This window comes from Phoenix dactylifera, chromosome 7, assembly GCF_009389715.1.
Source record: "Phoenix dactylifera cultivar Barhee BC4 chromosome 7, palm_55x_up_171113_PBpolish2nd_filt_p, whole genome shotgun sequence".
NCBI classification, from domain to species: domain Eukaryota; kingdom Viridiplantae; phylum Streptophyta; class Magnoliopsida; order Arecales; family Arecaceae; genus Phoenix; species Phoenix dactylifera.
The window spans coordinates 14,429,187-14,453,335 of NC_052398.1; the positions used below are offsets into that span (position 1 = coordinate 14,429,187).

Consider the following 24,149-nt stretch of genomic DNA (forward strand, 5'->3'; position numbering starts at 1 on the left):
CAGCAGGGGCGGCGCCGTGCATCTGAGTCCAACTTTTGGGGAAAAAAACCATATAATAATGCTAACAGCCGCAATCACAATTTCAGCTTACCTTTGCTTTGTTGTATAAAACAATAATAATTTAAATGACTCAATGTTGTGGGTTGAGCTGAGCTTTCAATTTTGGTTTCATATAACACCAAATTTAATATTATGTATATACATAACATTGTATTTTTTAGGTGCAAAATTTTATAATGCTGATTTATAATTTTATTTGCCAATAAAAGTATTGAACATAGTTGTTATTGTCATATAATAATCATATTTCGAATATAATAAAAATATATGGATCATATTAAAAGAAGTTTTGCCTAGCTCATAACATCTCTTCTCATGCATATAACCAACATTGAAGCTTCTGCTGTTTGGACTCATAATAAATTTATCTTCTTCCTTTCTGCATATATATATATATATATATATATATATATTAAAATACAATTTTTTATGCAAATGTAGAGAATGTTGGCCATCTATCTTTTTCTTTTTACTACACTCTTGTATAATATCTTTTTAAATAAAAAATATCTATATATATATATATATATATATATATATATATATCTGAACTTGTCCTCTCCTCTCCTTTTTGAATTTTGAAATGAGAGTTAAAATACCAAGTCAGCCATGCTGTTAATATTGTTATTATAACAATTTTTTAATATAATTAGCATTAGAAGCTACTCCATCCATGCAGTACCTGAAACTTCACCCACCAACTCACCCACTATAGTGGGCTCCATCCAAGAAGGAAGGCTGTATCGTCTTCCTCCCTTAGAAGGCCCCACCAATAATTACGCCACCAACAGAAGGCCGGTCCAGCCAATAATTACTCGTCTTCCTCCCTTGGAGGGGCCCACCGCAGGTCTACTCCCGTTCTCCACTTCTCCTCCTCTCCTCTCCATATATGGGCTCGTTTGGTTCGCGGGAAGCATTTTCCTTCCTAGGAATATGATTCCTGGAAAACAAATTCCTATAAAGAGGATGCCTAGGAAAGTACTTTTGGCATGTTTGGTTGACCATGAAAAAGTGACAAATTTTCAAGGTGCTTCCACTTTCCTAGGAAAGTTATATATAATTCCTATTATGCCCTTAATAAAAATTAGGTTTTTAATGCCTCTTTAATGCTTCTTTAATGCTGAAGGAACTTTTTGGAAAAAAGTAAAAATGGAGTGATTCCCGCCTCATGGGAAAGTAACTTTTCCATGTTTCTCATGGGAAAGACTTTCCCATGAAATATGGGAATCACATTTCCATGGAAATACAACTTTTCTTTCTCTTTCCTTTGAAAATTCCAACCAAATAAGAGGCATCTCATTACTTTTCCGTTGACCACACTTTCCTCCCTTCTTTTCCCGCAAACCAAACTAGCCCTATGTATGTACGAAAACGAAAACACGGCGGGGCAGCGCCGATCCACACATCCCGAGGAGCAATTCAATCTCTCCGGTCTTTCGTGGCTTTCCTTCTAACCCTGACGGCCTCCGTTCGTTGACTGGGGCTCTGGTCTCTCTCTTGGGTTGGATTGGGTTGGATTGTTATTGGAGATCGGGGCGGCGGCGAATGGGAGCTCTGGAGGAGGCGCGGTTCGCGGGGGAGCTGGAGAACAGGGTGGGGCTGGAGGAGACGGAGGAGGAGGAGCTGGACGCCGAGGCCGGATCGGGCTCGGTGCACGACGCGACGCAGGCCATCGAGGAGGCCGTCAGGTTCCTGCTGCAAGGCCTCGGGGAGGACCCCGAGCGGGAGGGGCTCCGTAAGACGCCGCTCCGCGTCGCCAAGGCCTTCCGGGAGGGTACCAGAGGTTCGTCTTCTTTACCGAATCCTATTTGTTTCTTTCTTTTGCGTAGATCTGTTTGTTGGGTATTGGCCCTTTGCTTTGTTCCAGAAAGCTGGGATCTTTAGCTTAATTATGTTGTAATTTGACATCGGTTTCTGTTTTGGAAAGGATGGAATTTTTAGGTAGGATTCTGTAAGAATTCTGTAAGATGGAAACTAAGTGAACTTTCAATCATCTTTGTTGCTTTTTGGAACATTGTTTTAACGTTTCCAATGAAATATTATGATTCATTTTTGGAAGGCATCGTATATCATCTAGAAGGCACCTTGGTTCGTCGGTAATTTAACCATGGTAAAAGCAGCAAGGTATGAAACGACAGCATTACAGAACAACACTTAGAGTTGTCTTCTGCCTTTTCTCCCTTTTTATCTTAATGACTGGTTTCTAACCAAACTTTTCTTTGTAGTAAAATGTTTAAGGACAGAAGTTTTTTTTTTTTTTTTTTGCTTGAACTGAGCTTACAAAGTCACAAATCCACCTGCCTATGGGTGTGTTTTTTATGAAGTGGTCCATGTTGCACCCAGCTTCGCTATTAATTCCAGTTTAACGAGACCATTGATGAATTGCTAGCTTTCTTGTCCTTTTACTATCAACTAGCAGCATTAACTTGGGATCTTTCTATGACATTATAATCTATGTTATGTTTATTTCCAGAACTGAATATTTGTCAATTTTAAATGGGTTTGAATACTCTAAGAAGAATTTAGATTAAGCACCATCTTTGATTGTTCCTACCAGAATAAATATTTCTGGTCACCTTCAAATTCTGTAACATTTGTTTCTATTTATAGTTTGCAAGGGCATCTTGTCTCCATTCCATTTGACTTCTCAGATAAATCTTCTCCTTCACTGTAATGAATTCATACAGTTTTTGTTGCATGTTGCAGGAATCTTGCTCATAATGTGATTGCACCATTTTAGTGATGTTGCCCAGAGTTTTGTAGGCATGCCTATTTCTTTGCCCTTTGTGTACAACATGTACTCTCTCTCTCTCTCTCTCTCTCTCTCTCTCTCTCTCTCTGTGGTTGCATATTCCTAGCATTTTCCTGTGACTGTGGCACAGATTCTACTCATTTCTCTGTAGACATTTATTTGTAACTCCTTGTTTTTACCATACATTCATTTTAAAACATCTCCATAGCCTACTCTCCCTCCACAATGATTGCTGCCCTCTTAATAATTTTCCCCTTTTGCCTCACCATATCTGAGTCCAAAGTTACATTTGCACTAGAGCTACTCCACTCAAATTTTGGTTCTGAGAGCCATATCAATATTGTATTTTATATGACAAAGTTAAAATATTAATTAAATATTTTACTGTAAGAGACTTTGGTCTTGTTATGTCCATCTGATACTATCATGAAGTTGGGAGTCTCAAGTTTGCAACCTTTTTGCTATGGGTGTTGGATACGAGATGGTCGAAAAGCTAGTGGAATTCAAAGTTTGTTAATGAATAAACATTGGGAGAACAATGGTGTATCATTCATTCAGAGCTACGTTCACATCATCATATGTGTGTCAAACATGAGTAGTGGTCATCAAATTGGTTTCATTATTTGTGTACATGTCAAACTTGGGCTTTGTTTGGTTCAGGGATAGCAAAACAGGTTAAATCAATTAGGTGGAATTATTTGAGGGAAGAAATGGATGGTTGAATTGAATAGGTAGAGCAATTTTGATTGTCACTAGATTTTCTGAAATATCTATTCTAAACCTAATGCTCTAACTCAATAGGGAAGGTGTCTGTAAATGGAATGAGGAGGGACAAAGGGGACTTGCTCTGCTTTAGCCCTGAACCAAATGGGGCCTTAAGCCATGGTCATCACATTAGTTTCATAATGATTCACTGTTATGTGCTGCTACTTTGTATGCATGCTCAACACCTTCCTCCAAAGTAATGGAAGATTGGAGGCTTGTAGTCAAGTGTTTGTATACTAGGGTAGTGGGAGAGAGAGGTATACTAGGATAGCAAAGCCCTCACATTTGTCACTCTGCGAAGAAATACTTGATTTGAAGAATTGTGATATCGTAGATATAGTGATATGATGCTTGTGAGGTAGAAATAATGCTGCTTAGCAAATACGTGCAGAGTTAAATCCTTCAAGTGTGAAATTATAGAACATCCATCTTATTATTAAAATGTAGACATATGAAGAGAAGTTGGATAAGGTGAAGAAATGAAAGTTAGGAGAGGCAGATTACTTGGAATCACCTATAAGGTTTACTCAATTCAATATTCAAAATACTCCATCTCATCAGGATGTACTTTCTCTTTAATGTTACTCAAGTTATATGAAGCATATATAAATTGAGAGGACCATATGAAGTTAAACTTATGCTAGTTTTGTTGGCTTTAAAAGTCTCTTTTACATGCAGCCAAACTTGTTGTGGACTCTTGGGACTTTCTAAACAAGAACATGATGAAACAAGTGGAATATGTAGTGAAAGATTTCATTCCTCGTGCAGCTTAATGTTTTGCATCTAAGAATAACTTCATGTCCATAGTTTCATCTGAACTCTGGTTATAGTGTTTTCAGATGCCTTGTAAACCTCTTATTTATTTCAGGTTCTGTATGTTATTAATTGGTTATGGCATGTCTCCAGTCCTTTGGTACCCGTCCTCATCCATTGACTATCCTTCTTTAGGCTGTTGGTGTCCACCAGTTGGTTTGCATTTAGATTTAGGTATTGGTAGAAATGCTCTGTATCAAGTCCAGCTGGAGTGCGGCAATCTTTGAAGGACCTGGGCAAAGCTGACCTGAACTGGTTCTGCTTTTAACATTATCTGAATTAACTGCTTTATGTGGTTGAAGTCAGTTAAGTCACATCTTGTGTTTAGTTGCCTGTCTTTTTGCAGGTAAAAAAATATGTTAGACTACAATATCCATGATTTGACCACAAGACATAATCTGACATGCTATCAGTCAACCACAAAGACGCAAAGCTATATAAAGATATGCAAATATAGAATAAGGGAAAATAAAATATTCACAATTACCAAGAAAAATACAAGTAAACAACATTATTACGTTTAGCTAGGCAAGCTGGTAGGTTGGACAAGTTTGGAAGTAACCAGTTAGTCTACTTCACTTACTAAATTGGCTTTGCTCAAGGTCAAACAACTTGGTTTCAACTTTGACTAGGCTCATGAGTTTTGATTCTGGCAGCTGCGGTTGTCTTAGTAGTTATCTCTAGTTTTGGTAGCATCAGCCAAAAATAATAAAGAATTGAAGGAATGTAATACATTTAAAAGGAATATTAGATAAAATAATGATTTAAGGAAATAAGTTAGACATCTTATTGAAGATATTGAATGGACCTTCAGATGTAGCATTTTGGCAATTTCATCTGGAAAAAAATTGAAATCATTTAAAAGTATAACTTATAATTTTATTGTTCCATAGCAATATAGCACACTATAATCTAAATATTTTATGAGATTCAAGCACTAGGTAGCCAATCCTATGTCAAAAATTGACTTTTCTTGTTTTCTCAGAAACCCATTGTAGCATGTCCTCCAAATATTTGAAAACTTTTCTTGTAAAAAGGCTTCTTGAAATTTGAGGAAATGAATAAATGATAAAAGTAGGCATGCACGAATTTTTATATATAGTCAATTTTTTCACAAAAAATTGTTTGGTTGGAACCTTGAAATTTACATGTGGATTTGTTCAGATCGAAAGTGATTCTCCCCCCTTTGGAAGTTATAACTGAGAATTGAGAATCATTTTATTAACTACATCTTTGTTAAACAGTTCCATCACATTTTAGCTTGCCTTTAAGCTGGGCCTAAACTTTATTCCTACTCAAGAAAGAACACTGAAGGGTTTAATATAAAAACCTTTATCTGATAATTGCGGAAGTATCTAACCATAATTAAATGGTACAATCATTTTTACTTATTACTGTAGTTCCAGCATATTCCTTTATCAATTTAAAGATGGGTTGGCCATGTGTCTATTGCCTGCTTAAATAAACTAGGGACTTTGGTAACACAGACCATCATGGAACAAATGGGCTTGTATACACACACAAACAGAGAGATAGGAGCTTCGGTATTCTTAAAATAAAAGGGTTGATAGGTAGAGTAGAATGATGTTAATGATTGCTTTACTGACTTGCTTTTGCTGCAAGATTTTCCACGTCGACATTACAAATGAATGAATGAAGAATCTTTTCATCACCCAAAATGAGATCTGTACTCTAGCATCTTGAATAAAAATGTGAAAAGATAGTTTCTATGAAATGAGCTAATGAAGATAAGAGAGGTGCATAACAATACAATGTTAAGAGTGTGCTTGATATCATTTGAATTTTATATAAAGTCTCCCAAGTTGTAGAGCCCTCTTTACCAGTTTGGACGAACATGTTGTTAGGTCTTAGTAGGTTATGGTAGTTTTCTAGAATTCATTGCAACAGCTTGATAATGATCGTCTGAACATTTTTTAATCGATTTTTGAACTTTAGTTGTCTAATCTACGTTGGGCCAACATCGGGTATCATGTATATGGAAAATGGTGTCCTTCTGAATTATTGGAACCTCGGGCTATCTCAATTGTTAGTACAGTGGGTATTAGACATCCTAGTCACCGTCCTAGTTCGTTTTTCATCATTACCAAATGGGCAACCTAGTTTTTCATATATCAGGTTCCTGAATCCATCTTAGGGCCGTGTATCTTACTAGTCTGATCTAGGGAAGTGAGGACAGATGGGTACAAACCAAAACTTTAATCCTTAGACCAATGCTTGAAGCTTTCATCTTTTTCTTCTTTTAGGAGTTAAAGCTGACAACTGATTGGTGGGGTATAGATCTTATATTTTTAAGATCTTGATTGGCATCAAATAAATAGGAAAGGGTTGGTTGCTAAGTTCTGTAGGAGTTTTACTTTCTAGTTGTAGGAAAAGTCTTAAAAAAGTCTTTAAACAGGTCTTCTAATGTTGGAAGAAAGATCATTCTACAGGGTTTATTTTGGAAAAATGGATTTTTCTGGTCCTCCAACCCCCATCTTTGCCCTCGCCACCCTTCCCCAATAACACCGATCCCTTCTTTTGATCTCTGTTCCATTATCTTTGATCTACTTGCATTGACCACCAGTTGAATTTCAGCTATAGGTCTACTAAGGACCTGTATTGAAACCCATAAAACCTCCTATCTCCTTGCACCAGAAATCCCTAGGGCAACTTTATTTGGCATTTTGTTTGCCTTAATTTCAAAAATTGATCATTAATGTCTCCTTGTTTATTGATCTTGCATAAAACTCTCTTTTATCCCTTCTTCCTTATATAATGACTTTCAATTTAGTTGTTCTCCATGTCCTATGATAGGATTGGAAATTAAATTATATTTTATGCTCCTGAAATGTTTAGCAGAATAGCACTAGCCACAAGTTTGGTTGCTAATGAGGTGAGAAAGGATAGTTATCTGGAGAGGAATATTTTATCTAATTGTTCGGCAATGAAAAAGGAAATGCAAGGAAATAAAAATAAGGAATAAAGAAGGGCCAATTCTATTGAAGGCCTGCAATTTTTTCTTTTGTAAAAGATTGTAGTTTTGGAAAAATGACAAAAAAACGAGCCAATCTTGATAATTCAACTTTATCTTAACCAAGGTTTGCCACCTTGGTCCTAGACTGCGTACGTGTAGGAGATCGGTAGAGTAAGTTACCTTATCGCAGCAAATTGTATCAGTACACCAAGAAATATATTTTTCTGTTTTTTGTTTTCGAGGTTTTTAAATTTTCTTTATTTAGTTTTGAATAGAAAATAAGATTTTGTGAGTTCATTTTTGATTTTTCAAATGTAATACACTTTAATTTTTTATCATGCCTAGAGAAAAGTGACTATACATTACATGTTAAATTAACTAAGTATAACATTGAAAATATAGAATACTCTTATTAAAAATTGGAAATGCGACATACGTGCATTTGTTCAATTTCAAGTTGAGTGTTGATGTCCCTCATACACGTTTATGTCACATTCATATTGGGGTCGAGGATTTGACTCTAGCCTTAATATTGTACCCATCTAGGATATTGTAGCCTGTATGTACTGGATGGCCATATTAATATTACTGCTTTGTCGGATGTGGTGGTGGAATCTAAAAAAGGACTGAGCAAATCTTTAATTCATAGTCTGATTCTGGGGAGGGTGATACCCACTCGAATATGAAGACTCAGAAGTCATGTACCATATGGGTCATAACTCGGTAGGGAGGATATGATCCGGTATAAGATGATGATCCTAAGCACTCGAGGGATCCTAATACGCTAAGATTCCACTTGATGCACCACCTTATCTGCCAGATTGGTATCGTCTCCACCACCTCTAGGTCCCCTCCTTTATGCCATGATGTCCTTCCTAGCCCTATGCCTTGGTCCATATCCTACATCATATACTCACTGGGACTCACCAATGAATGGAGTAACAAAGGAAACTGCATCCCACCTCCTTGTTGTCCATTGCTTTCACCCCGACCATCGTATCCAACATCACTTGAAGAGTCATTGTCATCATTGTTTGCATCACTAGATGACATGGACAATCTATCATCAGAGGGCTTGATAGTCTCGGACTCACTGTGAACTGGCTCATCTTCTATTGTCCCAATAAATTTGCCTTCTTTTCTTTTTTTGCATTATTTGATAGAATGTCCGAGGATTAGCATCTTATTCTTACTTGACCTACCTCCTTGACTCTATTGGTTGACTCATATAAGCAAACCACCTCATTTGGTTTTGCCGCCTAGACTGGCTTTGCCTCCCTAGCTGGCCTTGCTGCCCTAGTTGGCCCTAGTGCCATGGTGACCTCTTTTTAACATATTTCTATCATATTTCCGGCTTTATTATTGGCTGTCTAATCCTAAAATTTTCAAAACCATTTATCATCAAACACTAGGAAACATCGCATCAATTCTTGTTATGTATCTACAAAATTTTTAATGACTTTTATGGATTAATTCATTTTTGAATTTAAAATTACTTTAAAAAAGAAAATTTTGAAAAATTCCTAAAAACAAGAATTGATATTTATATAATTGCAAAAATTTCACAAATGCTTATTCAATTGATATTTTTATGTTAAATTTATAATATATGTATAAATTGAATAACTATTGGAAAAATATGATAAATGCTCCAAAAATATGTTTGAAATATCTTTACATGCTATTGAAATTTCATGATTTTTTAATTAATAATAATTTTTATTAAATTTTAATTTTAATTATGGATAATGTAGCCTCTGATAGAAGGTACTGCGTACGTGTTTCAGCCCACATTAATCGCTAATAACCCAATTAATCTAGAAATTACTCTAAAGTGAGGCTTTTATTTGAGAAGCAATTAATGTCCAAAAGGTAAGCAAATGCTGTCAAAAAGATGACAAATAGAATGTTAGACCCTTAGTATGATACTAATTTTTGAAATGTAACATTTTCTTTATTTTTAATTATTGTTTATCCAAAATATATTTTAATAAAAAAATAAAATATGAGAAAATTAAAAGAAGTTATATCATTGGGTAGACCTGACTAAAATCTAGATATCATGAAATCATGCATGATGTTCCATATTTTTCAATTTTGATCCATTTATGGGATGTAACATAAATAAAGAAAAAGAGGGAAATACCTGGGTTAGAACTCCTGCTCATCCTTCCACTCTCTCCTCCATCCTCTTTCGCCTACTTTCTGCTCTCCTTTTTTTTTCTCCTCCCTTACCTTAAAACAAAGGGAGAAAACGGTGTCAAGCCCTTTCTCTCCTAGTTTTGAGCTACTCGATCATGCAGGATTGGTTTGCACCATTTCAGGCCAAATACCATATGAGACCACAAACTATCACGATTCGTGGTTGCTATGGTACGATGCTGACCAAACTGAGCAATTCAGAACGGTATTGTATACCATGATCTTAACAACTTTCTTTGCAACAGAATATGTAATCATATTCAACAAATCACTAGTTCCAATCATCTTTCCTTTCTTCTTCAATTTAGTAATCTTTTCTTGCATTTTATTGGCAACCAAATAGAGCTATGATCAAAGGACTTCTTTTTAACTTCTACATATTTCTTTTGCTGGATGGGCACCTTCGCCTATCTTGCTTTCCCACTTTAGCACCTAAAATCACCCCAGCCCCATCCAAGGCGTCTTTCTCCCTTTATGCTAAGGCAGAACTAGGTTGTATGAAAATTGCATGGTGGAATTTGCGTCGGTAGTTGGAAGAAGCACAATAGTTTACCTTTATTGTATCATCTTTCTGCATCATCAAGCATTCTGTAATATTTGCTTAAATAAAGCTCATTATGTTTCAGTAGCCAAATTTTTTCATTCTATAAGCAAGTGGTTGTTTTTTGTTACCATCCAATCTATGATTTTAGGATGGAAATGCCACATTGATGCTTTTGTTGTGATCTTTAAAAAGCAGTCACTTGATTAAATTATTAAGTTCAATTTTTGATGGCTTGATCCTCAATAATTGACGTTAATAATTTAAACAAACAGAGCAGCATAGAGGAAAATGTTTCATGTAGCCGTCTCTAGCTAGTTGGGGATTAAGGCTTAGTTGAGTTGAGCTGTTACTATTGATGACTTGACTCTTTTTTTTCATAATATGATAGTGGAATTAACTAAGTCCATTTCTTTTACATGTTGTGTTAGTAGATGAACTCCAATCTCTCTTCTTGCACATTATATTAAAAAACTAAGTGTATCAAAAAAACAGGAAAATTATTCTGCAAGTGAATGTCTAGCTGCATCATTCTTATATAGATTATTTATTCACAGATTCTGTGTAATTATGTCTCATTACTGATTAAAGAGAGAAGCTTGATTTGATCTTTTTCAACAGTTCCATGCACTCAAATTACTTTTTGCTTTAGGTTATAGACAAAAGGTGAAGGACATTGTTCAAGGTGCTCTGTTTCCAGAAGCTGGTTCGGACGATGGGACAGGTTATGCAGGAGGAGCTGGTGGCCTGGTGGTTGTTCGAGACATCAACCTATTCTCATACTGCGAGTCTTGCCTGCTTCCATTTAGTGTTCAGTGCCATGTTGGTTATGTCCCATCAGGGCAGCTAGTTGTTGGCCTAAGCAAGCTTTCTAGGGTTGCAGATGTCTTTGCCAAGAGGCTTCAAGACCCACAGAGTCTGGCGGATGACATTTGTTCAGCACTGCAGAACAGCATCAACCCGGCCGGTGCAGCTGTTGCTCTTCACTGTTGGCACATCCAGTTTCCAGAAGCTCTAAGGTGCATTCCCAACCCAAAGCATCCATCCAAATTGGACATGCAAGGGTGGATGCGGGTTTCAGTCTGTTCCAGGTCTGGAGTTTTTGAGGATAATAGCGACTCTTTCTGGAATGACTTCTTAGATCTTCTGAAGCTCAGAGGCATGAACTTGGAAGGGTGCGGTAAAAACTGCTTTCCCATTCAGTCTTGGTGCCCGTCGAGGTCTCTGGAGGTGCCCCTGTGCAATGGGCATAGCACAAAGAGTCCCATTAATGGTAAAATGTCTTCCAAGCCAGGAGCTATTCATGCTGCTATGGTTACTGCAGTAACCTCAATCCTCCACTCTCTTGGTGAAGACCCAATGAGAAAAGAACTTATTGGCACCCCTTATCGTTATGTGCAGTGGCTAATGAATTTTAAGAGTTCTAACCTAGAATTAAAGATGAGCAGTTTCAATCTTGGTAAATTGAGTTTGCATAAGAAGACAGCAGATGCTGTTAATATCCAAAGCCAGATCCATTCTGTGTTGAATTTGCCTTTCTGTTCTCAGTGTGAGCATCATCTACTGCCATTCCATGGCGTGGTGCACATAGGTTACTTTGACGAGGAAGAAGGCAAACGTATCGAGCGATCCATTTTGCAGTCGGTGGTTGATTACTATGGTTGCAAACTCCAAGTGCAAGAGAGGCTCACGAGGCAGATAGCAGAGGCAGTTCATGTTGTTTTCAGTAGGGGAGTAATGGTGGTTGTGGAAGCCAGCCACATTTGTATGATATCAAGAGGGATCGAGAAGGTGGGGAGCAGCACGGCGACAATTGCTGTTATGGGTCAGTTTTCAACTGATCCTGCTGCCAAGGCATTGTTTCTTCAGACTATTTCAAACAGTACTGCATCAGGGGGTTGACCTTGTTTTGTTGCATCTTCAAGTTTTGATCTGATTATAGTCAACATTTGTTTCCTGTCCAAGTTTAAATGGGGCAGGTACAGTTTGTGACTGGAGAATTTCTCCAGCTGGCATAAATGTTCATAATTTTGAATTTCCTCGAATTTTTTGCTCAATGCAACCTGAGAAGCAGCCAACATCTGTCTCTCTAGGAGCAATAGCATGCAGCAAGGGAGAAACAGCACAAGGATTGATATGCCATGTTGTCAACAAAATCTATAAGAATGATGAAGACGTTTCAGCTTTTTTCTGTTGTATTACTTTCATAAAATGTGAATACATTCTTATCAAGTTGATGATTCCTTAATACAGGGAAAAAAAATAAAGAAGGGAAAGACTTGTTTCGTTATATTTAAGGTTCATTCAATATACTTTTTGGAAGTATCTTCAGTCCATGGCAATGCTTGCAGCAGCAGAATAGAAGTTTTCACTGCCTGATATTTTGGCTAAATTAAATACTTATTGATGAGAATCTTCTAAAAGCACTTCGTTTGCACTTGTAAATCGGTTCCTGTGCTCATAATCTAGATAAGCAGTACGCTGAAAATTTTCGGAAGAACATCAGCAGGAAAATGTGTCTGGAATTGCTGGGCTGAAAGAATATTGAAGGTTTTCTAGAATCCAAACCCTATGAGATCTGCTCTTCTTTAGAAGTTCTCAGGTCCTTGAAAGATTCTTGTGTTTATGTTACGGGTGATCCAGATATGTTTTTAAACATAGTTAGGTACAGCCAATGGTGAGTTCAATTAGATTCCTGTGGTGCAGATTGCTGCATTGAGAAAAGAAAATTCTATTGGGTTTAATATGATGTAGGTGGCATTTTAATGCTGCTGACAAAAATCTTGGACATAAGACTGGACTGAGAGGAGAGATTTGGAAGAAGATATCTTGAAACACGCTTCAATGATATTTCTTGTCCTTAAATTATTGGCGAGGATATTTGCAGCACCATTTCTTTATAGAGTTGACATTAGATTGATAGCAATCCTTCCGAGGAGCCTTCTGAGTTTGAGTTTTGTATGACACCCTAAATTTGATGGAAAAGGCTTTGAGGAGGAAGATGGTGATGACAATATTTAAATCCTCTGGCCAAATGAAGCCTCAGAAGACAATTTTTTTCAGGTCCTCCCAAGGCCAACTTTAAAGATATTTCAGACCATGTCATCCTCCTTTTCTATGGACACACACTTTAACACTACGAAAATTATTCGAGTTCTCAAGAAACAAAGGGTGTTGCTCAATCTTTGCAAGTCTCGGATCTATCAAGGTCGACTTGGAATATTAAGTCGAACAATCTAGTTATTTGTCGCACCTCTGAATCCAAGAATAACATGCTTTGGCAGATCAATGTGGCTTTTGTAGGGGCATAATCGAGCCAAGCTTGAGTCAGCTGGGACTTTCTCAAGCACATGCAGACATCTTCATGCATCGAACTTGAGCTTCACATTATTTTTAGCTTAGAAATCAAATATCAAACCTCAAACTCACATGAGTGTCCATGAACAGAAGGCTCGACGCATTCTCCAGAATCATATTTTCTTTACAGTAAATCAGCCATCTAATTGACTCAAACCCAGATATATGGCTGCCAAGTTATATACTTTCCCATAAATGACTGAACTCTGCTGCTAGATCATCCTTTAGCATCCAAAAATTGTTTTCAACCATAAGAAATATTTCAGCTATCAGGTAAGGAAATACTCTATAGAACATATAAAATTGATATGGTTAGATTGAGATTATCCTTATGCAGAATATGCTAACACTAACTGAATACATAATAGGTAAAATTATTATTAAGCACATTCGAACTATTATTGTTATCATATTTGTGTATAAGCTAGTACTAAAAGATACAAAAATTGTTGTTTTTTTTTATATATAATATACAAATATTGTTGTCATAAGACAATCTTCGCAGCATGGTGTCTTAGCTTACAGGTAATGTTGCTCCATATTTCACTTTTGTTGAACTGTGATCCTCCTTACCAGTGGAAAATAGAGTCCTTTAGCTTGCAGAGGAATACCCCCCAGAGAAAGGAATATAAACCTTTGGATCTGATGCTTCATCCATTTCTGAACCAAGGATAAAAGGAGATGAAGGGGCAGCCAAGATTGCTCCATGGAATGGGTGGTGATGAAGCTTCCAAAGATGACTTTAAAGGCACCTCAGCCTTCTCACCACACCAAAGTCTTTCACTGACCCCACCCATGTGTGGGCATTACTCTGTGGGGTTGGGCTGTCCAGAATCTCTCTTTGATGACTAAATTGAGCCCTCACCACTATATGCTCTCTCTTTCTCTCTGTGTGTGTGTGTGTGTTTGTGTGCCAATCTTTAAAGTGACATACTCTTTTATGTACTTGAGAGGCCAAGTGCTTCCCATATGCTCCCCTCCTTCCCTTAAGAGAAAATCTAATTAACCTCCTCTGAAGTCCTACTCAAATTCTTCTTTTGTCATAAGCATCATAGAATATGAATCAACAATAATTTTAAGAGAATGAGAATATCAAGAAGGAAAGCTTATTCATTCCCTATCACCATGTCTTCTTCCTCTATCTCCTTTATGGAAGCATAGACCATAGTGATCAACAATGTTCTAGAGCTGGCTTATGGAAGAATTATGTTCTAGAGCTGGCTTCGCAATGATGTTCTAGTAAAAACTTTTGCTTTTGAGAACTGTGTTTTCTAGAACAAAGTCATTAAAAGAAAAAAAAGTGGAACAAGTGAAGTTTCCAACCCAAGTGAATGCAGAGAGACTTTGGTTTGTTTGGCCAAATTTCACTTGGTAATAAAAGAAGCTACCCTTCGGTTGCATCCAAAAGGCCAGTTAGACAAGTGCTTGATCTATTGACTTGGCCACATTTTTATCTAATCAACGTGTGCTGTAAGGTACAAAACCTCGTCTTCTCCTTTGTTTTCAACGCACGCACACTGCCGAAGTCCAAACTCCATCACCGTTCCCAGCTATGAGTGGACTTCCGGAAGTGGGAGGCCAACCAAAATATACCGAGAAATCCACGGATATCCCTCTAGTCTTGCTATCCCGGAGTATCCGGGTAGTGGAACCAAAAGGATAAAAAATTCTGGAATTCTTCTTAATATTCAAAAGTAGACCTCTAAATCTAGTAAAGAGCAATCTGATCATCTTCTTCCAACATGATTTCTTCTTACTCTTTTTTTTCTTTAAAAAAAAAAGAGAGACTTTCTAGACCTCCTTTCATCAAAGGATAAAGAATATGCGAGATCTGTGATGGCATGTATTTAATCCCACATCAGGTATACAGAACTAAGGAACTCATTTATATCTTATGGCTAGTATTTTTAAGTGAAGTCTCGAGTTGTTATAAATAAAATGATATTAGAGTGAATCTCGTCCATAGCTTATACGAACTAAGAGAATATTGTACCACAATTCTTTTTAAGACTAATGATAGATCGATCATGATGTTTATGATTTGATTTGATTGGATTTAGACTCTTAGTCTGGCAAGGGCGTTATGTCTTAAACAAAAGAATATATAAGAATTCATGTTCACCTGTGTATAATCCCACATTGACCATAATATCTTTTGGATATTTGTTTAGAAAAAAAAAAACCAGCTAATATCTTCCAAATAGTCTTTTAGGGTGAAGTCCTAAGTTATTACGTAGTGACATCTTGATTAACTTAATCCACGGCTCCAAATAAAAATATCTTTGCAGTTTACACCTTTTTTATCACTTTTCACCATGAAAATGGCCCGAGGACTTTGATCTAAGGATTCACACTCCTCCAGCTCTAAAAAAAAAAAACACTCTAAATCCTAAAAATACTACATTATCATTATTTTTTTAATTTTTATATTATTTTTAACATAATACCCCAGTCAAAGATCTTCATTCATAAACAGAGTGCTGCAAATCCATATTTATTATTTTATTTTCACTCAGAACTCGAATCCATGAACTCCCATTTGTAAACAATGTTGAAATCCATATTTTTTACATTTTAAATTTTACTTTTTACTCAAAACTCAAATTCAAGACATCCAAATTATAAAAGAAGATGTGGAAATTGACCTATAAAAAATAGTCCTATATAGTGAAAAAACAAAGATGAAATGGTCTACATACAAGCTGGGTTCAAAACTTAATTACTTAAACTTGTGGATTTATGTCAAATTCCAATTCAGCCTGAACTCCCCATCTCCCTAGTAGGGCAAATATACAACCCAGTGAATCCAAGTCTAAACAACTTTTTTTTTTTATTTTTTCACTACCATCTTTTCACCGAGTACTTCACACCTCCCGCGTGCAAGATGCTTTACGGAAAAACTGCAATCCTCGCATTCAACACAAGTACTTTTCCCAAAAAAAAAGAAAGAAAACGCGTACTAGCATTCTGACGAACCGTCCGACTAACTGTAGGCACAGTCGCCACCGACGAATCCGCATGCAGTATGTGGTGGGACCCAGGGCCGACGCGTTATAGCTGGCCATTCCCTCAAGCAACTCCTCCTCCTCCTCCGCTTCTTGTTTTGTACTGAAAACGAAAATATCCAACAAAGATATATACGGATATAAAAAAAAATTTCAGAAAACAATACATCTCGAAAAGCACCCGACAACTCCGCTTCGACCGCCCAAAAGTATATTCTTGAATGATGAGCTACAAATGAAACCACTCAACCAGCAACACCATTGACCTTCCGGAATATGTTTCACCTGAATAGCTAACCTATTACGAACCATGGCCCGAATATCTCTTAATAGCAGGTGGTAGTCGCCGACTCCTCCGAAACCAGAATTCATCCGATGATCGTCGTGGAGTTGCCTTCCAAAAGAACCATCCTAATCTGCAGAGCATGCCGCACATAACACAGTTTAGCTCAGGCCACATCATTAGCTTCAGCCATCACTTTTTCATTTTTGGGTGTCAACATGGCTTTAAACAATAGCCTGATAGCAGTTTGTCATAACATTAGCCCATCTGCATGGTGTTGCTAAACAAGTTTATTACATAAAAGGAGTATTTACAGAGGAGATGGTCTGTAAAGATGGATGCTGTTTGGGCACTCTGCAAGAATCTTAAACCATCTTCTTAATTGACTATAATTGAGTCTTTAGGGTACTTTGGGATTATATTCCACGCCCGAAAATTGTGCTTGTGGGCTAGGGTGAATATGGTGGACCAGTGGATTTGGTGGTCGACAATTGTTTGAACTTAGTAAAGATTGTCGCGGCACTTGTAGGACCATAAGGCTGATTGCAATGCATGCGAACCGATTCACTATGTCTCTGTCGCTGATGTTCGTCGAAGAGGCCACGTGAATTGGCCTGAGTAACAATTGAGATAAGAGTGCAAGCAATCCCATAAAATCCACTAATTACTTCTAGTGCTATATATTAAACGGTAAATAGTAGCAACATTTGTATTTGCATTATGAAGATTATTAACAATCAACCAAGGCTTGTCAACTCCCACTCTAGGGATGGTTTGTCAATTGAAACTTCTATAGTAAACAAGAGTGTCCAAGAGCTGTATAGGATGCAAAGCTCACAGAGTATAGTAAGGACATTGCAAGCATAATTAGCAAACCAAATGCATGCATAAATGCTAAGTTATTGGTTGCAAATATAAGAGGTGGCATGATATTGTAACCTGGCCAATTAAGCTCCTTGTGATAACATATGCAGGTAAATAGAAAAAAAGGTGACAAATAGAAATGAAGGCATGAAAGAAGGCATAATCTTTAATTATCGGTTGCAAAGATATGAGGATAATATGACATACATACATAGGTAAATAGATGTGTGTGTGTGTGTGTGTGTGTGTGTGTGTGATTTCAGCTATTTGAGCACCTTGTGATAACATATGCAAAAGGAAAGGAAAATATATATATAAATGATATATTTATGTGCTCTTCGTTAAAAAGTATATATAGTTCAACTATACAAAAATAAAGAAAGAAAAATATGGCCAGCACCTTTCCCCTAAGGGCTTGCCCTCGGAGGAGGCTAAGATTCAAATCCTAGATATCGTTCAGAAAAGAAAGAAAAATATATATGGAGATGGTTTATTATGCTAATTGGATACATGATAAGAAATTTTAGATGGAGGAAAAAAACATGATTGCTAACCTGCATATTCTGATAATTTTAATTAAAAAAGTTTTTTTTTAAAAAAAAATTAACCATCAAATGAAGACCGTGGGGTTCGGTGAACTGTTCTTTTTTCATAGATAAAAGTCAGAAGATATACTTCACCGAACTAAGAAAAAGGAACAAAGTAAAAAGAGGAAAAGGCACTCCATATAGTATTATTTATTTAATAGCAATGGTAACATTAATTGATATTATTAATATTCGAAGATAGCGATTTCTTGTTTAATAATTTACCATTTAAAATAAAAAATGATAAAATATTATTGAAAAATTTTCTGCAATGAGAGAAGTTCACTGCATGCAGTATTATTGGCTTCTCTAATGTTGATTCAGAAACCTGCAGCTTGCCTAATAGAAGATCAACAATTTATTTATGAAAGATTTCTCTTATCGATTCTTCTTTCTATCCTCAAAAGGTAGAATTAAGAATAAAAGGTAAGTCTGAGTTAATGTATCCTGATCCTATATCTTCCTTTTGAACCAACCATGTAATATTACACATCCAAGTGAGTGATATTATTGCCTCCTTTTCCTCAACAAAAAAAAGTGAGTGCAATTAATTTTTCAATTTTTCTCTACTATGTATTATCACATAAATACTCTAAGCCAACGGTCCATAATTCTCCACATATTTTTGTTATTTATCAAATATATTCATCTTTATTTCAAAGATTCAAAATTAAAAGTATACATACATAGAAGGTAAGAAATGTATGGTTGCTATTAAATGTTCCATTGAATCAATGCTAAGCATTGCTTGTGAATGCTGATTGTTTGTTTGAGAATGATGGCTTCGCTCTAACCAAGAGTGCAATATTATCATTGGTTAATTTAGCACAATGTTGGATTCTGATTCGCCTATGGGACCGAGGATATCTTTGCTTATCGGCCAACCTCATGAAGCTTCTGAAAGCCTAAGATTCAAACAGTGTGGTTTGGTAGGTGGAACCTCAAATATGGGATGACCCTGTGGGCACATGAAGCCTTAATGCCATTATACCCTACGATGTCATGATGCATTGGTGCGAAGCACATATTATGTCTCTAAAATTTCTTAAATACAAGAGAATTAATCTACTGACAGAAAATAGGATGATGATTGTCCAAGTGGCATATAATTTGGTGTACAAAGGTATGTATATGCTAGAATAAAGGCATATCTATAGCTCGGATCAACAGAGTGAGCAATTTTGTGTTGATTAGGGTTGGGAGCAACAAATCCAGGAGTGAGTCAAGAGACCACATAGATAACCAAGTGAGATGGTGTATTGTCATGATCTGGCTCACAAACCTGAGTCATTTTAGATTACAAGCAAAAAAAAATTTATAATTGGCTTTTGTAGACATCAACTTGCTTTATAATGGAGTTTCCTTCTTTGTTGATGATTTTTCAGCCAAACTGCATCCAAGTTTATGAACACTTGTGCTGGTTATAGATTCTAGAAAACAGAGGAGGAGGAGGATTTGCAAATGGAAATCTAAATTTATATCAATAATTGTTCGGATCCGAACCATGTTCATCATTTGGGTAAAACCTAGATTCAGTCTAGGTTGGACCAATGTAGCAATATTGGTCTTCAGAGACTTGGACCAACTATTGTTTGAAAGGTATGTCATGGAACTTGAGCACTCTAACTACTAAACATATGCATCAGCACACAAAAGTTTTCCACCTAACAACACTGCAATTAGAAAAGATAATGTGTGGTTCAACTCAGTGTTTGGTGGTTATTTTAGAGGCTGTTTGGCACAATTGAGCACCATTATGGCCTAGTGCAGGTCAATTTGGAGAGGGATGGCTACCCTCTTTGTGTAGCTGACCCTACCCACTAATCTAAAAAGAAAACTATAAATATAGCTTTCTTTCAAGTCCTACTTGGCTTGTCCCTGTTTGGAGTTAAGCCATGGTTTTAGGCCTAGAATCATACATACCATTAGGTACTTGTCCACCAACACTATATCCAATCTAAAAGGACCCACAACTGAATTGTTGCATTTAATGAACTGATTTTGGTCCAATCCTAGTCCATTCAGATCAAATTTGGAACATTGGAACCAAGCAATTAGGGTTTGTGCACCGAAATTGGATTGACAAGGTTCGAACGGAACCAAAGATATTCGCCGTTTTTATAGTAACATATTCTGAAATCTCACCAAAAAAAATAACACATTCAGAAGATATACATCGAAACGGTTGGCTTGTAAGACTTAGCATCTGCTTAAAATGGTGCAAAATTAGATCTTGATGATTGCATGGGACAAAGAAAATGACACAAAAATAATTGGAGGGGTTAACACTAACAGAAAAACATAACTTTTCTTGGCAGGAAAATGCAGCGCTTCAAACATAATATATTCGGAGGGATAAACTTGTCATTTGATCCATGGGTTAACCCTCATCCGAATCATGCATGCTAAGTGTTTTCATATCTCGTGGAGGTGTTTGCAGATATTAGGATTTAGAGGGCTATTATGCAAATGGTAAAGATCTTATGAAGAAACCAACGCAAAAAGGGTCCCATTAATAGTTTTTTTTTTTTGCTAAAAATCCCATTAATAGTTTCGCTGAATGTGATATGTCCCCAATATGGCAATACTATCAGAGATTCGCTGCATGACTGTACTTTGTTACTTCATTTTCCATGCTTACTTGGTGTCCAAAAATAAGATGTGATTGATTTGAGAGGGGAAATAGGAAGATCTGATATACCGCACAAACGAGATCTTTAACTTTCCATTTTCAGCAAACTTTGTCTTCAGCCAAAAAAAAAAAAAAAAAGGATAGTATACCATACCTATATTTGTTTTATTCAACAAATACGTATGTTAGTTAAATACGATATTTTATATTCATATTTATTTTAAATGGATATGAATACAAATCGGATACCAAAAATATGGATATAAATACGGATATAGGTCTGATAATTAAACTTTATGATCATAAAATCAAAGATATTACTAAGTGGATAATGAATTAATTTAATAGTATATTAATATAGTAATTTATTTAAAAAAAATTTATGAGTGCTACATAAAATTAAATAGTGTTACAAATAGAATCGGATATTCGGATACGGATCGAATAGTTGTCTATCCATATTTATATATATTTTTCTTTGATAGATATAGATACGGATATGTATATAAATATTAGTCGAATGTTCAAATTTTTATCCAAATCTAGATAGTTTTAGATACAAAAATGAATTCGGTCGAATATTATCTGATCTGTGGAGTGATTGAGTAAACCCCTATTTGATTTTGATGAGCTCAAAGCGTTTGAGTATATTTTATGTTGTACTAATAAATTCAATCTAGTGTTTCAGGCAAATATGTGTGAATTTCTAGTTAAGTGCCTTAAGCTTTGGTTCAAAGTAATTTGGATAAGTATTGGACTCGATTTGAACCAAAGTCTGCATCCCGAGTCGACTCCGAAAGATTACGAGTCGACTCCGAATGGTTTAAAGGTTCTGGCACGAGGTCGAGTCGACTCCGATGCTCTACGAGTCGACTCCGACTGAGAACAGATAAAAAGACAGAAAGAAGAGTTTCAGACACTGTCGGCGAGTCGACTCCAAAAGGTTTCGAGTCGACTCCGATGCTTGCCGAGTCGACTCCCGACGGTTCCGAGTCGACTCCAAAGGGTAACAGACAGAAAGACAGAACGATGGATTTTAGACCATGTTACCGAGTCGACTCCGACGTTTGGCGAGTCGACTCCTAAATATGTCCGAGTCGACTCCCAGAGGAAAGCAGTCTGAAAGACAGAGAACCAATCTCAGAAACCCTGTGAACGAGTCGACTCCAAGATTTTCAGAGTCGACCCCCAAGTCAGCCGAGTTGACTTCAACAAAGCGCGAGTCGACTCCGAGGCAGATCAGTTCAATAGACAGAGAATCGGTTTTTCGGACTCTAAGAACGAGTCATCTCCTGAAGATCTCGAGTCGCCTTTCAAGAGAGCCGAGTCGACTCTAAGAATACCCAAGTCGACTCGAGGAAGAAAAACAGAAAGATGGGTTTCTGGAACCCTGAGAACGAGCCGTCTCCTAAGTGTCGAGTCATCTCCAGATATTGGCGAGTCGACTCCAGATTTGGTCCGAGTCGACTACAGGACGGGACAAGCACTTTAATTCAAATCCAGAACAGTGGGCGAGTCATCTCCAGTAAAGAATAAGTCGACTCTAGCAACAGCCGAGTCGACTCCAGATCGCACGAGTCGACTCCGATCCCAACGAATACTTGTCAGGATGTGCAGACGGGACAGAACGGCTATAAATCAGTCTCTAACGGCTATTTTTCAAATGGAACCACTTAAATAGCCAGAGTGAACAGTAGCAGATAACAAGGGAGCTATTCCATCTGAGCATTAAAGCATTTCAACTACCAAGAACTTCAAAAGAGTAAATATAAGAAAAAGAAGGAAGAGGTGCATTCAACTCAAATCTGAAAGTGCTTCCTTCGCATTCAAGGCTCTACTATTGTCCTCCATCATTCGACATATTCAAGAGGAGACTCAGAAATCGAGAAGCCCCCACTTCCTCATCTGAAATATGTTTGAGGGCTTCTAACTCTACTTTATTTATATTGTTCTCACACTTGTCTTTCTAGAAGCTTTCTTTGTGAACTCTCAACCTTTGTTTTTCTTACTTGATTCAATCCCCTGATTGAATCAAGGATTGTAAGGTTTGTTGGTGAGCCAAAGATAAAACCAACGGTGTAAGGTTGTGATTGGTGAATCCGGAAAAACCAACTGGATTTGATTGTGAATCCGGAAAACAATCGGGTGGTTCTAGTCGGTGAGCCTATGAAAACCGACCGAGTTCGTTATAAACTCGTGAAAACAACAAGTTGGGTTGTGAGCTTGTAAAACAACCGGCTGTAATCCTAGGGATTATTGTGAACTCCTAAGTGCGGCTTGGGGAGTGGACGTAGGAGTAAGAGTTGGCTCCGAACCACTATAAACTTTACTGTGTTTGTATTGGCTAATTGTCTCTTTCTCTCACTTCACTCACTGCATCTAGTAATCTAACTAATCTGCTTGCATTAGATTTAGTTAATTACTCATTATACTTTTAATTGGTCAAGATTTAATTAAAACCCAATTCACCTCCCCTCTTGGGTTGTCTCCTTGGGCAACATGATCCACTTTCACCCCTAAGCATGTTGCATGATGGGCTAGTGATCGACATAATGCGACCATATACAATTTTGAATCAAATATGCCTAAAAGAATGATAGCATAGAGCAATGTTGGTACTATTGAATGTAATAATTATTATAATTTTTGGATACTGATGATAAGTTGATAAGGAAAATGATTTCTAACTAGTGATGCGTGCACCTAGCTCTAAAAATTGTAGTGCTTGTTAAATTCTTAGTGGAGAATTGGATGTTTAGGGGTGGGTGGTAAAAAAATGAAGAAATCTCTTGAAAAATTTTTAAATTCTTCTACAATTTTATTCGTTTTACATTTTATAGAGCATACCAAAACTAGTGATAATACAAAAAAAAAAAAAAAAAAAAAATTGATTGACCCTACATATGACCTAAAATTGCGATATCAAACGTGAGATATCTTCTAGATCTATGGTGCATGGTACTTCTTAGAAATCGCTTTGCTGCAGAATCGTGTAATCTTCGAGCCCTGGGCGAAGCTTAAAACTAAACCCTTTCATTTATCTTTCAAGATAGAAAAAAATTTAACTAGCTTGGTGGTATCTCATTGAAGACACCGCAAAAGACTTAATTGGAGAACCCCATGAGTTGTGTAAGCATACAAGGGATCATTAGCACCCCATGTGATCTATACGACCCATCCAGATATAGACAAACTTCCGTTCAATTTACACCAATTTCCATGTTCACCATGCGAGCTTGATAAAGAGAGGTTTCATTATTAAGTGTAAAATTACCTCCCTCCATAATTTGCTTGTAATATGCTCCATTCCAGTA

At 36.8% G+C, this 24,149-nt stretch overlaps 1 protein-coding gene across 1 annotated transcript; it reads left to right on the plus strand.

The window, feature by feature from the left end:
* The first annotated feature begins 1,422 nt into the window (after nucleotides 1–1,422).
* Nucleotides 1,423–12,429, plus strand: LOC103710615 (GTP cyclohydrolase 1). Its single transcript, XM_008796430.4, has 2 exons — nucleotides 1,423–1,843; nucleotides 10,760–12,429. Exons 1-2 carry the CDS (start codon nucleotides 1,606–1,608, stop codon nucleotides 12,007–12,009), a joined length of 1,488 nt encoding a protein of 495 aa, XP_008794652.2. The 5' UTR covers nucleotides 1,423–1,605; the 3' UTR covers nucleotides 12,010–12,429.
* The last annotated feature ends 11,720 nt before the right edge of the window (nucleotides 12,430–24,149 follow it).